General features: G+C 42.6%; 1 protein-coding gene across 1 annotated transcript in view; it reads right to left on the bottom strand.

Moving 5' to 3' along the window:
• Positions 1 to 14,099, bottom strand: part of Mbd2 (methyl-CpG binding domain protein 2) — a 49,194-nt gene extending 35,095 nt beyond the window's left edge. Inside the window, exons 1-2 of the mRNA XM_090353074.1 lie at positions 13,482 to 14,099; positions 1,669 to 1,828 (exon numbers count right to left, since the gene is read on the bottom strand). Of these exons, the coding sequence (XP_090209200.1) occupies positions 1,669 to 1,828; positions 13,482 to 14,020 (699 nt within the window). The 5' untranslated portion in view covers positions 14,021 to 14,099. The remainder of the gene's footprint in view (positions 1 to 1,668; positions 1,829 to 13,481) is intronic.
• Between the last annotated feature and the right edge of the window lie 214 nt (positions 14,100 to 14,313).

The raw sequence follows: 14,313 nt of genomic DNA, 5'->3' as shown, positions 1-14,313 counted from the left end.
GGTTTCTTTAAACTGAAATCACAGCTTATAGAGGAAATTACCTATCCTTTCACATAGTCCTATTTTTGCCAATTTGAGCTCCTTTTTCTCCCATTATTATCTCCTATTTTTTTCTAAATACTTTCACAACTATTAGCCCAAATTAACTCCAAAGTTAAGCAATGTAAAGGCAATTTAGACTTCCCTTTCCATTCTGCTTCTCCAAGCAAATTACCTGCCAATGTTCCTATGGCAACCAGTGACAGATATTATATGACATAAGCAAACAATGCAGTCTAACCTCTACACCAATTTTTATGAACTGCTCTGAAACAAACCAGTAAAACAAATTCTGAATACTTATACATACCTTACCTTTCGGGCAAAGTAAAAAACAAAGAAAACTCCTATACTGGACTATACTGGACACCAAGCTAACCAAGGTAACATAGTGCTAAGGCAGATGATAGCTCAGGGAAGGGAAAATAGGAAAAGAAAAGGAATTCAATGTAGTTCAATACTCTGCCATATATATTTATCTTGTTATGTAAATTCCAGTATGTAAAAGTAATAATGCTAAGAGAAATGTTTTAACATATTAATTTTACAAATGAAAAGCCTGAGACTAAAAGCCGCAGAGGCAAAGAAAGTTGCCTAGGACCACATGAGCCAGTAGGTAGCAATCAATTCACCAAACCATGCCTACCTGGTCCGAAGACCTGGGGTCCTATACACAGCCTCTGGGGTCCCAAAATGGACTCAAAAGGACTGATCAGCCCAATCCCATTTCCTATTATTTTCATACTTCTTGTGTGAGACAGTGTCAAAAAGACATATACAAAGATCTCTAAAAGCTATAGGAATAGAAAATTAACTGATAATCAAATTAATAAAATAGTTGACTTGGGCATGTGCCTCAGCAATGAGGACTTCAAGCTCCGTTTCTGGCTCAATACTGAGGGAAACCATCTGCTTGACAACCTCACAAAGATGTACAAGTCAATGAGTCACCTGTGGTGATACATGCTTGGCTGCCTTGGAAGAAAAGAAGTTTACCATAAAACAATAATGGGTGCTTTATTACAATTCAATCAGTATTAGAGTTTAAATGTGACAAGGTTGAAGACCTGTACAATAAACTATCAGCCAAGCTGCTCAGGAAAACTAAGAGCTAATGGGAAAATCTCTAATAAAGGTATTAAAATGAATATTGTGCCTGAGATTCAACACTGTCAACACTAGCAAAACTAAAAAACAACTGTCCTCTCTCCAATTCTGAACCTGAAAAATTCTAAACTAATTATCACCTGTAATGGTAATACACACCACATTAATTTTTTTTTCCTTTTAAAGGAGTAGAAACTACTTTAAGGAGAAAAAGGAAACCTGGACAAGTAATAACAACAAAGAAAATTTGGGAAATCATTCTAATAGATCAGAAAGTGTGATGCATGTTGGCCAAGGGAGAAATGTATACTGAAATGTCATATTCTACTATGCCGAATTTATTTAGGCCTTTTCCGTGTGTGTATACTTCCAAATAACAGAAAATATATCATCTTCGTAAATCAAAAAGCTTGATAGTAAGCAAAAGATAATTCAGATAGCCAAAATGTCAATAGTGTAATTAGAGCGTAGGATACTTTTCGGAGAAGACATTTGGAATGGCATATATGTAAATTAACCAACCTTATTTTGATTGAGAGAATCATTCCGCAGTCTTTGTTTGTTCTTCTGTAGTTTGCTAGGCATCATCTTTCCAGTTCTGAAGTCAAAACTGCTGAGGTCAACAGTATTTCCCAGGTACCTTGCCAACTGAGGTTTGCTTCTGAACTTCTTTCCACTAGGACTAAAAGAAAGACAGTAATAAACATTCTAGGTCCTACATAAATTTTTTCCTCATGTGTGTCTTTCTCTGTCCCCTTCAATTGTCACATTACAATTGTACAAGTTCATTTGTTGTTGTTGTTGCTGTTGCCACTCCTGGGGCTTGAGCTCAGGGTCTGAGCAGTATCCTGAACTTCTTTTGCTCAAGGGTAGCACTCTACCACTTAAGCCACAGCGCCATTTCTGGCCCTTTCTGTTTTTGTTGTTCTAAGGAATCAATCCCAGGGCTTCCTGCATGCTAGGCAAGCACTCTACCACTAAAGCACATTCTCAGCCCCTACAGGTTCATTCTAAATTTGCTTTATGTGGGAGTTCATGCTTGTAATCCTAGCTATTCCAGAATGCAGAGATTGAAGATGGAGGCCAGCTTACACAAAAAGTTAAGACTCTATCTCAACCAATGGTGGCATGCACTTGGCATTCCAACTACAAAGAAATACAAACAGGAGGATCACAGCCCAAGCTGGCCCTGTCAAAAACACAACACTGTACCCAAAAACCTAAGTAGAAATGCTTCAAATTGCACTGAACAGATGTTTCTCAGATTACCCTACTTATCATTTACTCAGCAAATGACAGCAGAGCACTGCATGATAACTGTTTCATGTCTTCTCTCTTACAAACTGTCTTTACAAATTCACTTTTGAAAATGCTGGCTGCTTCTTCTATATTATATACATGAAGTTCCAACAGAAAGTCAATAATTCTTTTAAAAACACACATACACAGAGTCCAACTCAGAACACCGATAATGGAAAAATAATCAAACAACATTTTAACGCTTCCTTCCATAATGATTAAAATGAAAACACCAAGGCAAATATCCTTGAACCTACTTTTACAATTCTTAGATGACCAACTGCTATCTTAAGAGAATAATTTACCTATCAAGAACAATTCCAGGCCGGGAGTTTAGCCTAGTGGTTAAAGTGCTTGCCTAGCATGCACGAAGACCGGGTTCGATTCCTCGGTACCACATACATAGAAAAAAGCCGGAAGTGGTGCTGAGGCTCAAGTGGTAGAGCTCTAGCCTTGAGAAAGTCCAAGGACAGTGCTCAGGCCCTGAGCTCAAGCCCAGGACTGGCAAAAAAAAAAAAAAAAGAACAATTCCTTTCACAAAAGATGAGCAAACAGAGCAACAGTACTTACAGGACACTGTGTTGAAACTGAACTATAAAACTTCTGGGTAGGAAAATTGGAAGAAAGTGTGGAAAGGATGACACTGTCCAGAAAGAAATGTCTTTACCTGACTTGTGCAAATGGAATTCTTTTTATATCACCTTTATCATAACAATTTAAAAAAGAATTATTTACTTATTGTAAAAATACTACAATGTTGGAAAATTATAAAAGCACTATGATACTGAAGATTAAAAATTACTCTTTCCTAAATAGTTTTCCTGCGAGGCATTAAACTAAGTTTTTCATAGGAAGAATGTCCCCAAAGTCTTATCTAACAAATTTTGAGCCAAATGTGCTGTCATTGGAAGTAAATTCTGAGAATTTCAGAAAACCTTTCTAAAAATCCAGTATGTCATTTGAAATGTAACCTTACACCAGCTGATCACAAAGGAGCGTTAACTCAAAGGCAAAGAAAACTGCTGGGAAACAAACAATAAAATGTTCCCCAGAAACAACAAAACAACTCTGTGTCAAGTTAAAACAAATATAGGCAGGTATCATCACAAGCTTTAAGTCAACTGAAGACCTTTATCAACAATTTCTTTTCAAATCACATGATGCAAGTATTCTTGAAAAAGAACTCAAATAGCAACCAGAGCAATTATACTCAGCAAACCTCAACACCCATTCTAACATAGATTTACAAATACACTCAGTAGTAAGTTTTTCAGGTGTTTGGGGATTTTTGTGTTTTGTTTACTACATTCAGGTTTAAACTCAAAGCCATGCATATGCTGGGCAGGTGCTCTACCACTTGAACAAAGCCTCTAACTTTTTACAAAAGTCATTTGCATTGTTTTACCTAAGACAAACCTGTCTAGACCTCTGGCTACTACTTTTGCCTCCAATGTAAGTGGGAGCCCCCAACTTAATGGATAAAATGAGGTCTTACTTTTTTGTGTAAGCTGGCTTAGAACTATGATCTTCCCTGTCTCCCTCTGGAGAGCCAGGATTACAGATGATATGAGCTATCTACAACCTGAATCCTCACTTTCCATCACATCCATCCACCCCTACCTGACCATTTGTTCTCCCCCCATATTTGTTACTGGCATCATAGCCCCTCAAATATGTAAACTCCAAGCCAGCTCACCTCACCCCACAGCCATACATCAAGTACCCAACTCCTCAATGCTGACAAAACAGTTTCCAAACCAAGTACATCCATTCACCTTTGATTCTTTCAGATGTGTTTCCAGATGGAAGAACAAACACAGGCAATATCCTGCTTTATCAGGACAACCAGAATAACCTGCTGCTATTATGCAGTCTGTTTTTTAAAAAGAAAAGAAAATGCTAGCTGGGCACCAGTGGTCCCTGCCAGTAATCCTAGCTCCTCAGGAGGCTGAGATCTGAGGATCGCAGTTCAAAGCCAGCCAGAAAGGAAAGTCCATCTCCAATTGACCACTAGAAACCCAGAAGTAGAGTTGTGTCTAAAGATAGTAGAGCACTGGCCTTGAGCAAAAAAAGCTTTGGGGACAGCACCCAGCCCTGAGTTCAAGCTCTGTGACCACCAGAGAGAGAGAGAGAAAGAGAGAGAGAGAGACAAGAAAATGACACCTTAGATATCCCACCAATAAACTACATTGAGATTTAGGGGAAAAGACAGATGTTAAATTGTAAATTGTAATGATTAGTACATCCAGAAGGAAGCTCTAATTCATTTTGAGTCTCCAGCTCCTGCCATAAAGCTGAAATGAGATGAAGCATCTGACAGATACTTCTTATACATAGTGCTGTCTTCAAAAGCAGCGGGACAAGCCATTGTCTTTACTATACTATAACTTAAGCATCTGGATGAAGGAAAAGTCAATCTTGCCGTCCAGGTGATTTTGAGATCAGAGACCCTTGGAGCCAGGGCAAACGCAACTGCAGTGCTTGCCTAGCATGTGGAAGCACTGAGTTCCAGAACCAAAACAAAACACAGTGAGCTGCTTGCTCTTCAGGAGACGAGGTAAACTATGGAAGCACAAGACCTAAGAAGGAGGGGCATCTAGAAGACATCCCTATCATCCACACAGTGGCAAACTAACTCCAGAAGTAGAGAGCTGAGGATGTAAGCTCCGTCCTCCCCTAAAACACGAAGCTCCTACTGCAATGGCTGCTATAAATCCTCCTGTCAGGATTTAAACAGTGATTAAGCTTTTACTCTAATAACTTAGGGAAATTAATTGGGGGGGGTGTTTTTTAACCCTATTAGATTGAGGAATAGTAGTCATTTTCAGTTTTCTCTGACTGAAGTGATGACTTTTAACACCAGCAATGAAATACCTGTTTCATTTTCAACCACACAAAAAAAATCCCCAATCAACTGCCCCAGCAGGCCACTCCTGAATGAATTTGTGACCACACCTTTACTCTCCTACCCACTGTTTAAACACCGAGGAAAGACCTCGTGTGTTTTTCCAGGTCATAAAAAAAAGATCACGGATCACCTGAACTTTGCCTCCTTTCCTCCTGATTAAACTATGTAAAGTAATTCTTAAACCTGATTCCCATCTGAGAGATCTATCTAAAAGTCACTACTCAAATGCATTTGTACTCATAAATTGCTTGGTTAAATGACAACTCCGTTTAAATAAACATATACAAATAAGTAAAAACTAACTGAAATACCAGAATCCTTAAACTAGTCCATTTAATTTAGTGGTGTTCACATTTCTGTCACACTATGAACTCACCTGTAGTTATTACTGCCTGAACCAGCCATGTCCATCACACTCCCAGTCTTTAAAAGGCCTGCTGTGGGCCTGTGAAACTACAGCCGCCTGGAACTACCCCTCAAATACAACACAACATATCTTCATGTTATTTTTTATAACCTAGGCCATCAAGATGCATAAATTGTTATGAAGAAGTAAACGGTGTATCTTCAAGCCAGCTACTAAGATAAAGGGGAATAAAATGAAGTTGTCTGTGACAAGAAAGGTCACAAATAGCTATGGCCACCTACTCGGCCAATAAGCAAGGTACTTCATTCATTCACTTATCAGTATCAGGAAGCATTTAGGGGAAGTAATAAAGTCTTCACCTTTAAAATTATGTAAGCTACAGCACTAGAAAACTCCAACAATGAAGGAACACCAACTATTTCCTAAATCTCCTGGCAAAAAAAAAAAGTAATATTAAATATTCCTGCTGGGTGCCTGTGGCTCAAACCTGTATTCTGAACTACTCAGGAGGTTGAGGATCACAATTCGAAGCCGGCTTGGGTATAAAAGTCCCCATGAGACACTTATCTCCAATTAACCACTCAAAAACCGGAAGTGGTACTGTGGCTCAAGTGGTAGAGTGCTAGTCTTAAGCAAAAGCAGGCTCGAGGACAGCTGACTCTGAGTTCAAGCCCCACAACCAACAACAACAAAGAATCCAATGGGGCTAGAAATGTGACCTAGCATTTGCCTAACATGCTGGATGCTGTGATCCCTACCAGCAACACCAAAAAATAAAGCTGACTCAGTCCCTTACCTTGAAAAGTTCAGAATCTGCTAAACAACAAAGACCTGTCAACTCATTATTAAAGTATTTATGAAAATAGTTACTTAGTAATAGCTATTTCTCCTACAGGCCTCAGGGAAAAAGTTTTTTTTCTTTTCTTAAAGATATGTATACTTGTTAAAAAAAAAAAAAAAAGATTTTAAGATGCCGAGTGTGGTGTCTCACACCTGTAATCCTAGCTACTGAGAGGCTATTAAGATCCAAGGGTATCAGTTCAAAGCCAGCCAGGCCAGGAAAGTCCCACAGACTCGTATCTCCAATTCACTACCAGAAAATTGGATTTGAAGCTGTGGCCAAAGTGATAGAGAGCTAGCCTTGAACAAACACTCAGGCCCTGAGTTGAAGACCCATGACTGACAAAAAAAAAAAAAAAAAAAAGAGAGAGAGGGAGTGGGCTGGGAGTTTGGCCTAGTGGTAGAGGGCTTGCCAAGCATGCATGAAGATCCAGGTTTGATTCCTCGGTGTAACATACATAGAAAATGCCCAAAGTGGTGCTGTGGTGCAAGTGGTAGAGCTCTAGCCTTGAGAAAGCCCATGGACAGTGCGCAGGCCCTGAGCTCAAGCTCCAGGACTGGCAAAAAAAAAAAGTTCAGTTTATGGACTCTTCTATTGTAGAACAGAACACGAAAAAGAATACCAACAAATAGACTTCAAAATGGTTAAAGGGGCTGTGAATTTGGCCTAGAGGTAGAGTGCTTGCCTAGCATGCACGAAGACTCGGGTTCAATTTCTCACTACCACATACATTAAAAAATAAAATAACTTTTAAAAAGAATAACAATGGGAAGAAAGGGGAATGACAGGAGGGAGATTTTTTGGAGTATATTATAATCATGTGAAAATGTAATAGTGAAATTCTCCTCTATATAAATAAAGCCAATAAAATATGCTGTAAAAATGTGTGTGGCATTCTTGATTCATATTTATAAAAAATGTATAATAAATTCAAAGTACTCAATATTAGGTGAAATTTTAATTCTTATTTGCATTTACACACAATTTACATATTATCAAATTTTCAAACTAATGGGGTTGAATTTATATTATCTTGACAATGAAGACAGCAAAATCATAAGTTCTATAGTTATCCTTTTAATTTTATTCTATTTCATGCCTTTTTCCCATTTACTTGGGGGAGTTTTAATTTTCAAAAGTTGCAGTGAAATTGAATAAAATTTCATTATACAACTTTTCATCTTTTAGTGGAAATATCTAAAAGCAATAAAAGAGCTGTTTTTAATCTCAAAATAAGCAGGAAATTCATGAAGTAAGAGTCAGTTTATTTCGCCAGGCTCTGGAGGCTCATACCTGTAATCTTGTGGCTGAGATCTGAGAATCGCAGTTCAAAGCCAGACCAGGGAAGGAAAGTCCTTGGGACAGAATAAGCTGCACACTGGTGGTTTGTGCCTATAATGCTAGCTACTCAGGAGGATGAGATCTGAGGATCACAGTTCAAAGCCAGCGTGAGGCGGAAAGTCTGTGAGACTCTTATCTCCAATTAAGCACCAGAAAACTAGAAGTGGTGCTGTGGCTCACCAGTGCCTCAGACCTGTAATCCTAGCTACTCAGTAAGCTAGAATCTGAAGAGCATGGTTCTAAGCCAGCAGGGTAAGAAAATAGTCGGTGAGACTCTAGTTTCCAATTAACTGACGAAAAGACGAAAACTAGAAGTGGAGGTGCAGCTCGAATAGTAGAAATCTAGCCTTGAGCACAAAAAAAGTTCGAGGACAGTGCCCAGGTCCATTTCAAGCCCAAGCACCCACCAAAGAAAAAGAAGAAATGAATGCAAGAGTAATGCAGTGACTCTAGGTTTAACTACACAGGACAGTGACTTTAACTTGTATATGTCAGAGCTGAGACAATGGTCACATAATCCTGACTCAGGCCAGTTTTCTCCAAATACTACCTAAAAGATATTTTGTTTGGGCTTTTGAGGCAAAGTGGTAGAGAAAGAAGGTTTGGAATTTAACAGTTATTCAAAATTCAAAAGCCTTTATTCAGAATTCAAAAATACTGGCTCAAAATTCCAAAGCATCGTAGTAACAAATTATATGTATACATATATATAATACACACATATACATATATATATACTTGTTTATATGATCAACCCATAAAACAAGAATTAGCTATTGGATCCTTTTTTTTTCCCTTAGATCTTAAGTATGCTTAAAACTCCAAGAAATCTACATATTGATTTTAGTTCTGTGGAACTGAACCCTTGTAATACACACAGTAATAGACAGGGGATAATCACACTCATCTAATAGATAATTAGTATAGGGAATTTAAATAACCTGTTTAAGCCTCTACCAAGTCCACGCCTCTTAGCCTCTGAGCTCTGCTGTCTTCCTTAACAACTTCCTATTTATATTAATATCACTGGTGATTTTATAAGCCTCAATCATATTTGAGTCCTCTTCTTTCAAGATCAAGAAATCTTTTTAGTGCCTCTTCATATGTTTGTTCCATGAAATTATTTTCATTCTCTGGTTCCATTATACCTTTATACAGAGAAACAATATTATACAAATGCATCATAGTTTTGTTAAAAATTTTAAAAATGTTTCCTATTACATTTTCAGTACTCAACCAGATAATATTCTAGAGCAGCAGCAGTAAGTTTGCCATAATCCCCAGGTCTTTCACCTCAGTTAGAACCAAATCTACAAATTTAAATGATTTAAAGAAGAGGAAGAGGAAGAAAAGGAGGAGGAGGAGGTGGAGGAGGAGGAGGAGGGGGAGGAAGAAGAGGAGGAGGAGAAGGAAGAGGAGAAGATGATTTACTAAAGACTCCTACAAAGAGGAGAAAAATATTTCAAAAACATCAATCAGCAAGCGCAGGAAACCAAGAACTGGGAATGACAGGACTGAGAAGAACAGTAGAAAAGTACTATTCAAATACTGGGTTCAAACAATAGCAACAAACTTTTTCAGAAACTACACCAATGGACCCAATAATTTAACAAACCACACCCTTCTGAAAAAACACACTTCAGATGATAATATGAACTGCCACAGCACTATCAGTAATCCTGACAGAAGGCATAATTATATTGTTTGGCAACCAGAGACGCATCTTCCTATTAGAACTTGGCAACATCTGGAAAAGGCCTAAAAAATATCCTACCAAAATTTGAGGCTTTCTCTTTAATTTCCTTTCAATTAATACATGTCAGCCAGGCGTGTCATTAATGGCTCAGGTTAGTTTAAATTAATCTCCCCAGGGGCACACTAATTCAGGGGTTAACGTTATTAGAGTCTATATGAGCCACTGGCTGCAGGTGTTCACATTATCAACAGGGGAGTTCACTCTCAACCCATCTGTTAACAGACATGGCACAGAGGCTTTCTACCCAATTTTTGTAAGAGCAAGGTGTATAAGGGGAAACATGTAAAGCAGTGACACTGTGGGCTGAAAATAACTTCTCCTCCTTTACAACCACTATTCCTCACTGCAAGCTACAGTCACAAGTCAAGTAACAACTTACTGCAAGTGTCACAGTGCTACAGGAATTCCTACTGCAGAGTACCCATCCACTACAAAAACTAAGTATGGACAGTCAGTAAGCTGCAGACAACGTTCCTCCTAGCTCTCAACTGTTCAAGGTAGTACTTTCACTTCGCTCAAACGATCATGCTCCAGAAACACACAAAAAGATTCTCAGTTTAAAAAGACTATGAATACAGCGATTTGTTATTTTCTGCAAGACGATGTTAGAAATTTTGCTCTAAATTGATCATGTCAGATTTTTCTACAATAATACATTTATTGAGTTCATACAAAAATTTAACAACAAAAAAAAATTTACAACACATTTAAGGAAAGAAATTTGGCCACAAATCTAAATGAGCACCACAGGAATCTTTCTCCTCCTGTGGTGCTGGGGAATGAACCCCATGCCACATGCATGCCAGGCAAGAGCTTTGCTGTTGAAGTAGCCTAAAGTTCAAGTTTTTTTTTTTTTCCACAGACAGAATTTCTCTAGGTGGCCCAGGGTGGCCTCAAATCCCAGGACTAAAGTGATTTTCCACCTCAGTCCCTTAAGGAGCTAGGATCAGACTTTAGAACTGATGTATTTTTAGTGCTGTATTTACTATTATTCAGTCTCATTGTTATGTTTTGCGGGAGGTGAGTTTTTAACTGTTGTTGTTTTGTTTTTGTGACAGGCCCAGGTCTGCCTCATTCACAAGCATCATTCTTCTGCCTCAGACACCACCAAAACTAATTAAATTTCGTGTGTGTGTGTGTGTGTGTGTGTGTGTGTGTGTGTGTGTTGGATGTGGGGCTAGAACACAGTGGCACTATCACTGAGCTTTTTTGCTCAAGGCTAACAATCTACCTTTACTTTGATTCACTTTTCTTCTGGTTAATTGGAGATAAATCTCCAGACTTTCCTGCCCTAGCTGGGTACAAACAGTGATCCCCAGATCTCAGCCTCCTGAGTAGCTAGGATTATAAGTTTGAGCCACCAGCCCCTGACAAACTTCACTTTTTAAAATGACTTTTCCAGCTTCTTTTTTTCAGATACAAGAAGAAAAGAAAAAAACAGACTTGAAACAATCAAAAGCTAGCTCAAACAAAAATATCACCCTCAAACCAAACCAAACCAAACCACCCCAAGAGAACCATCACAGAGAATGCACTGGGTATTGGTGGCTAATGCGTGCAATGCTGCTACTCAGGAAGCTGAGATATGAGGATCAAGGTTCAAAGCCAGCCAGGATAGGAAAATCCATGAGTCCCTTATGTCCAATTAACCACCTGAAAACCAGAAGTGGAGCTGTGGCTGGAAGTGGTAGTGCACTAGCCCTGAACAAGAGCAAGAGCTCAGGGGCAACATCCAGACTCCGAGTTTAAGACTCACAATCGACAAGAAAAAAAAAAAAAAAAAAAAAAAAAAAAAGATGTTCACTGGGATTAGATCCATTCCTCAAAAGAATTTTTTTTTTGTCAAATCTAACTTTGTATGAGATAGCAGCACATACATAGTTCCCAGAAGGTTATGGAGATTGCCTACTTAAAAATATAGAATGTGTTGTAAATGAAATACCAAAAATGAACAATTGTGAAACAAATGAACTTGGAAGAAATATCCTTTTTTTTTTTAAATCACAGGAACTTTCATTCATTAAATCATTTCCTAACAGTAAAGCAAACATTCAATGACCAGGAAATACAATGCAAGACAATCATTCATCTTTATATCTTTAAGGAAAGTCTCTCATTTACTATGTGAGCTTTCAAAATGGGCAGTCATGGGGAGCGTGACCTACTGGTAGAGTGCTGGCCAAGCATGCACGAAGCCCTTGGTACCATATACACAGAAAAAGCCGGAAGTGGTGCTGTGACTCAAGTGGCAGACCACTAGCCTTGGGCAAAAAGTGTCCAAGGACAGTGCTCGGGCCCTGAGTTCAAACCCCAGTACTGTCAAAATAAATAAATAAATAAATAAAGGCAGTCTTTGGTCAAGTGAAACACTTAATAAAACACACTTCATTCTTTTTTTCTCCCCCTCCCCCATGCAACACTATTTTCATTTCTTTTCTTTTTTTTTTTTTCTCTCGTGAGAGATGAAACGATGGAAAGTCTGTGAGACTTTTATCTCCAACTAACCACCAGAAAACCGGAAGTGGAGCTGTGGCTCCCAGGGGTAGAGCCCTAGCCTTGAGCAGAAGAGCTCAGATGTCTGCAATGCCCAAGACTCTGAATTCAAGCCCCACAAAGGGAGGAAGTGGGCGAAGAAGGCTGCGCTCAGGAGCTAGAGAAGACAGTTCAGTGGTAGATAGCTTACCCACAGGTGTGCAAGGCCTTAGGCTGGATTCTCAGCACCAGAGACATAAAGGAAAAGCCATGCCCAAATTTATATGGATATATGTTTAGACATCGTTGCGTATGGACCATTTTATTTATTTATTTTTTAATGTTTTACACTTACGGGTATTTGCAAGTCACAAATAACCTCGTGTACATGTATAAGTTCGTATTTCCGCAGGAGGATGAACGGGAAAGCCTTCATGACACTTCAATGGCTAACGAAATAGAGGCCCTGAAACATGGTTCTGCCCATAACCCCTCCAGGCCAGGGACTATGTTTACACTCTCTTCTATAAATAGGAAAACCGAGTAAACTGGTTTACAATTCCTCTAATATTCATGTCCACAGATCATTTCCTGGGCATGACATATACAAATGAAGGGACTGGACAGGACTGACCACAGGATTGCAGAGTAACATTTAGGGGAGCCTGCTCAGAGCCCTTGAGGCCAGAAAACTCGTCACTGCGGAGGCTTGTCCAGTTCGGGGTGGCAGAGCTGCAGCTCTGCCATTCAGCCTTCGGATGCCAGCGGCACCCCCACTTCCCAGGGGTGATCCAACCACTTCCTAGGGTGTTTCCGCCGTCCCAAGAGACGGACGGCGCCAGCACACAGAGGAGTGGCACGGACAGACCGACCCTCGACGCCTGCCTCCTGGGAAACGTCTCCCGGACCCCCACCACGGAAGGGAAACTTCGCCCGCGTCGACGGCTGGCTCCCGCACGTGCGCACGATCTACACACTCCTGGGACGACGGGTCGGGGACGGGTCGGGGACGGGCTGGGACCGCAGCCAAGGATGACTGGCTTTTATGGTTTCGATGAATTACACCTTGTTTTAACCCTTCGGTGGGCCGGCCAAGCGCCGCTCCCGGGCACCCGACCCCGGCCAGGCCTGCGCCCCCACCCCGGCGGGGCCCTCCAGCCAGACGTCCGCGGGCCTGCCAGCGCCCTCCGGGGAAATCTCACCCAAGGGGCGTCACCAGGCCCGGGACCCCGCCGCTCACCGCACCGCCCCCCCCCCCCTGCTCCCCAGGCCAGCCCGTGACCCCTGACCCCGGCCTGACCCCGCCGCCCCCTCCAACGCCCCCTCCCCCCCACCCCACCTGGGGCGATACCTGAAGTAGTAGACATCGCTCTTGCCGGCGCTGAGTCCAGATTTTCGGATCACTTCCTCCTTCTTCCATCCGGGGGGAAGGGCCGGGCAGTCCATCCTCTTCCCGCTCTCCGCGGCCCGGGGTCCCCTGGGCCCCGGCCCCGCGCTCCCCGACGGGAAAGGGACCGGCTCCCGCCGGGGGCCGCCGCCGCCACCGCCGCCGCCGCCGCCGCCGCCGCCGTCGCCGCCAAGGCCGCCGCCGCCACTCGGGGGACGGCCGCGGCCCCGGCCCCGGCCCCGGCCCCGTCCCCGGCCACGGCCCCGGCCCCGGCCACGGCCACAGACGCCGCCGCCCCGGCCCGCCTGCTTCCACCGCCCCCGGCCACGGCCGCCGCCCCGAGCGACTTCCCTGCGCACGCCGCTCACCGGGGACGGGGCGAGCGCGCTGCCCTGGCCCCCCTGCTCTATGGCGGAGTCGCCGCCGGCGCCGCTGCCGCCCGCCGCACTCTCCCCCTCCTCCTGCTCCGGGCAGCAGCGGCCTCCCCCCGGGTGCGCGCGCATCCAGCCCCCTCCCCAGCCGGCGCTGCGCTTCTTCCGTAACCGAGCCCTTGGAATCCCGGAGACCCGCCCCGCCCGCAGCGCGGCGCGCGGGGGACGCGCGCAAGCATCATAGAGCGGGCGCGCACAGAGCGGCCCTCCCGCCCGGGGCGTGGCCCCGGCCGCCGCCTCTTAGGTCCTCCAAGCGCTCGGGGTGGCCATCTTGTCCCCGCCCCCTCGAGGACACGCCCATCCCGGATCGCTCCGCCCCTAGGCCCGCTAGCCCCGCCTCTTGGCGTGCCCTTCCAGGTCCTGAG

The sequence above is a fragment of the Megascapheus bottae genome, chromosome 19, assembly GCF_031878675.1.
Source record: "Megascapheus bottae isolate mThoBot1 chromosome 19, mThoBot2.hap1, whole genome shotgun sequence".
Taxonomy (NCBI): domain Eukaryota; kingdom Metazoa; phylum Chordata; class Mammalia; order Rodentia; family Geomyidae; genus Megascapheus; species Megascapheus bottae.
This window is presented reverse-complemented; position numbering and strand designations above follow the sequence as displayed.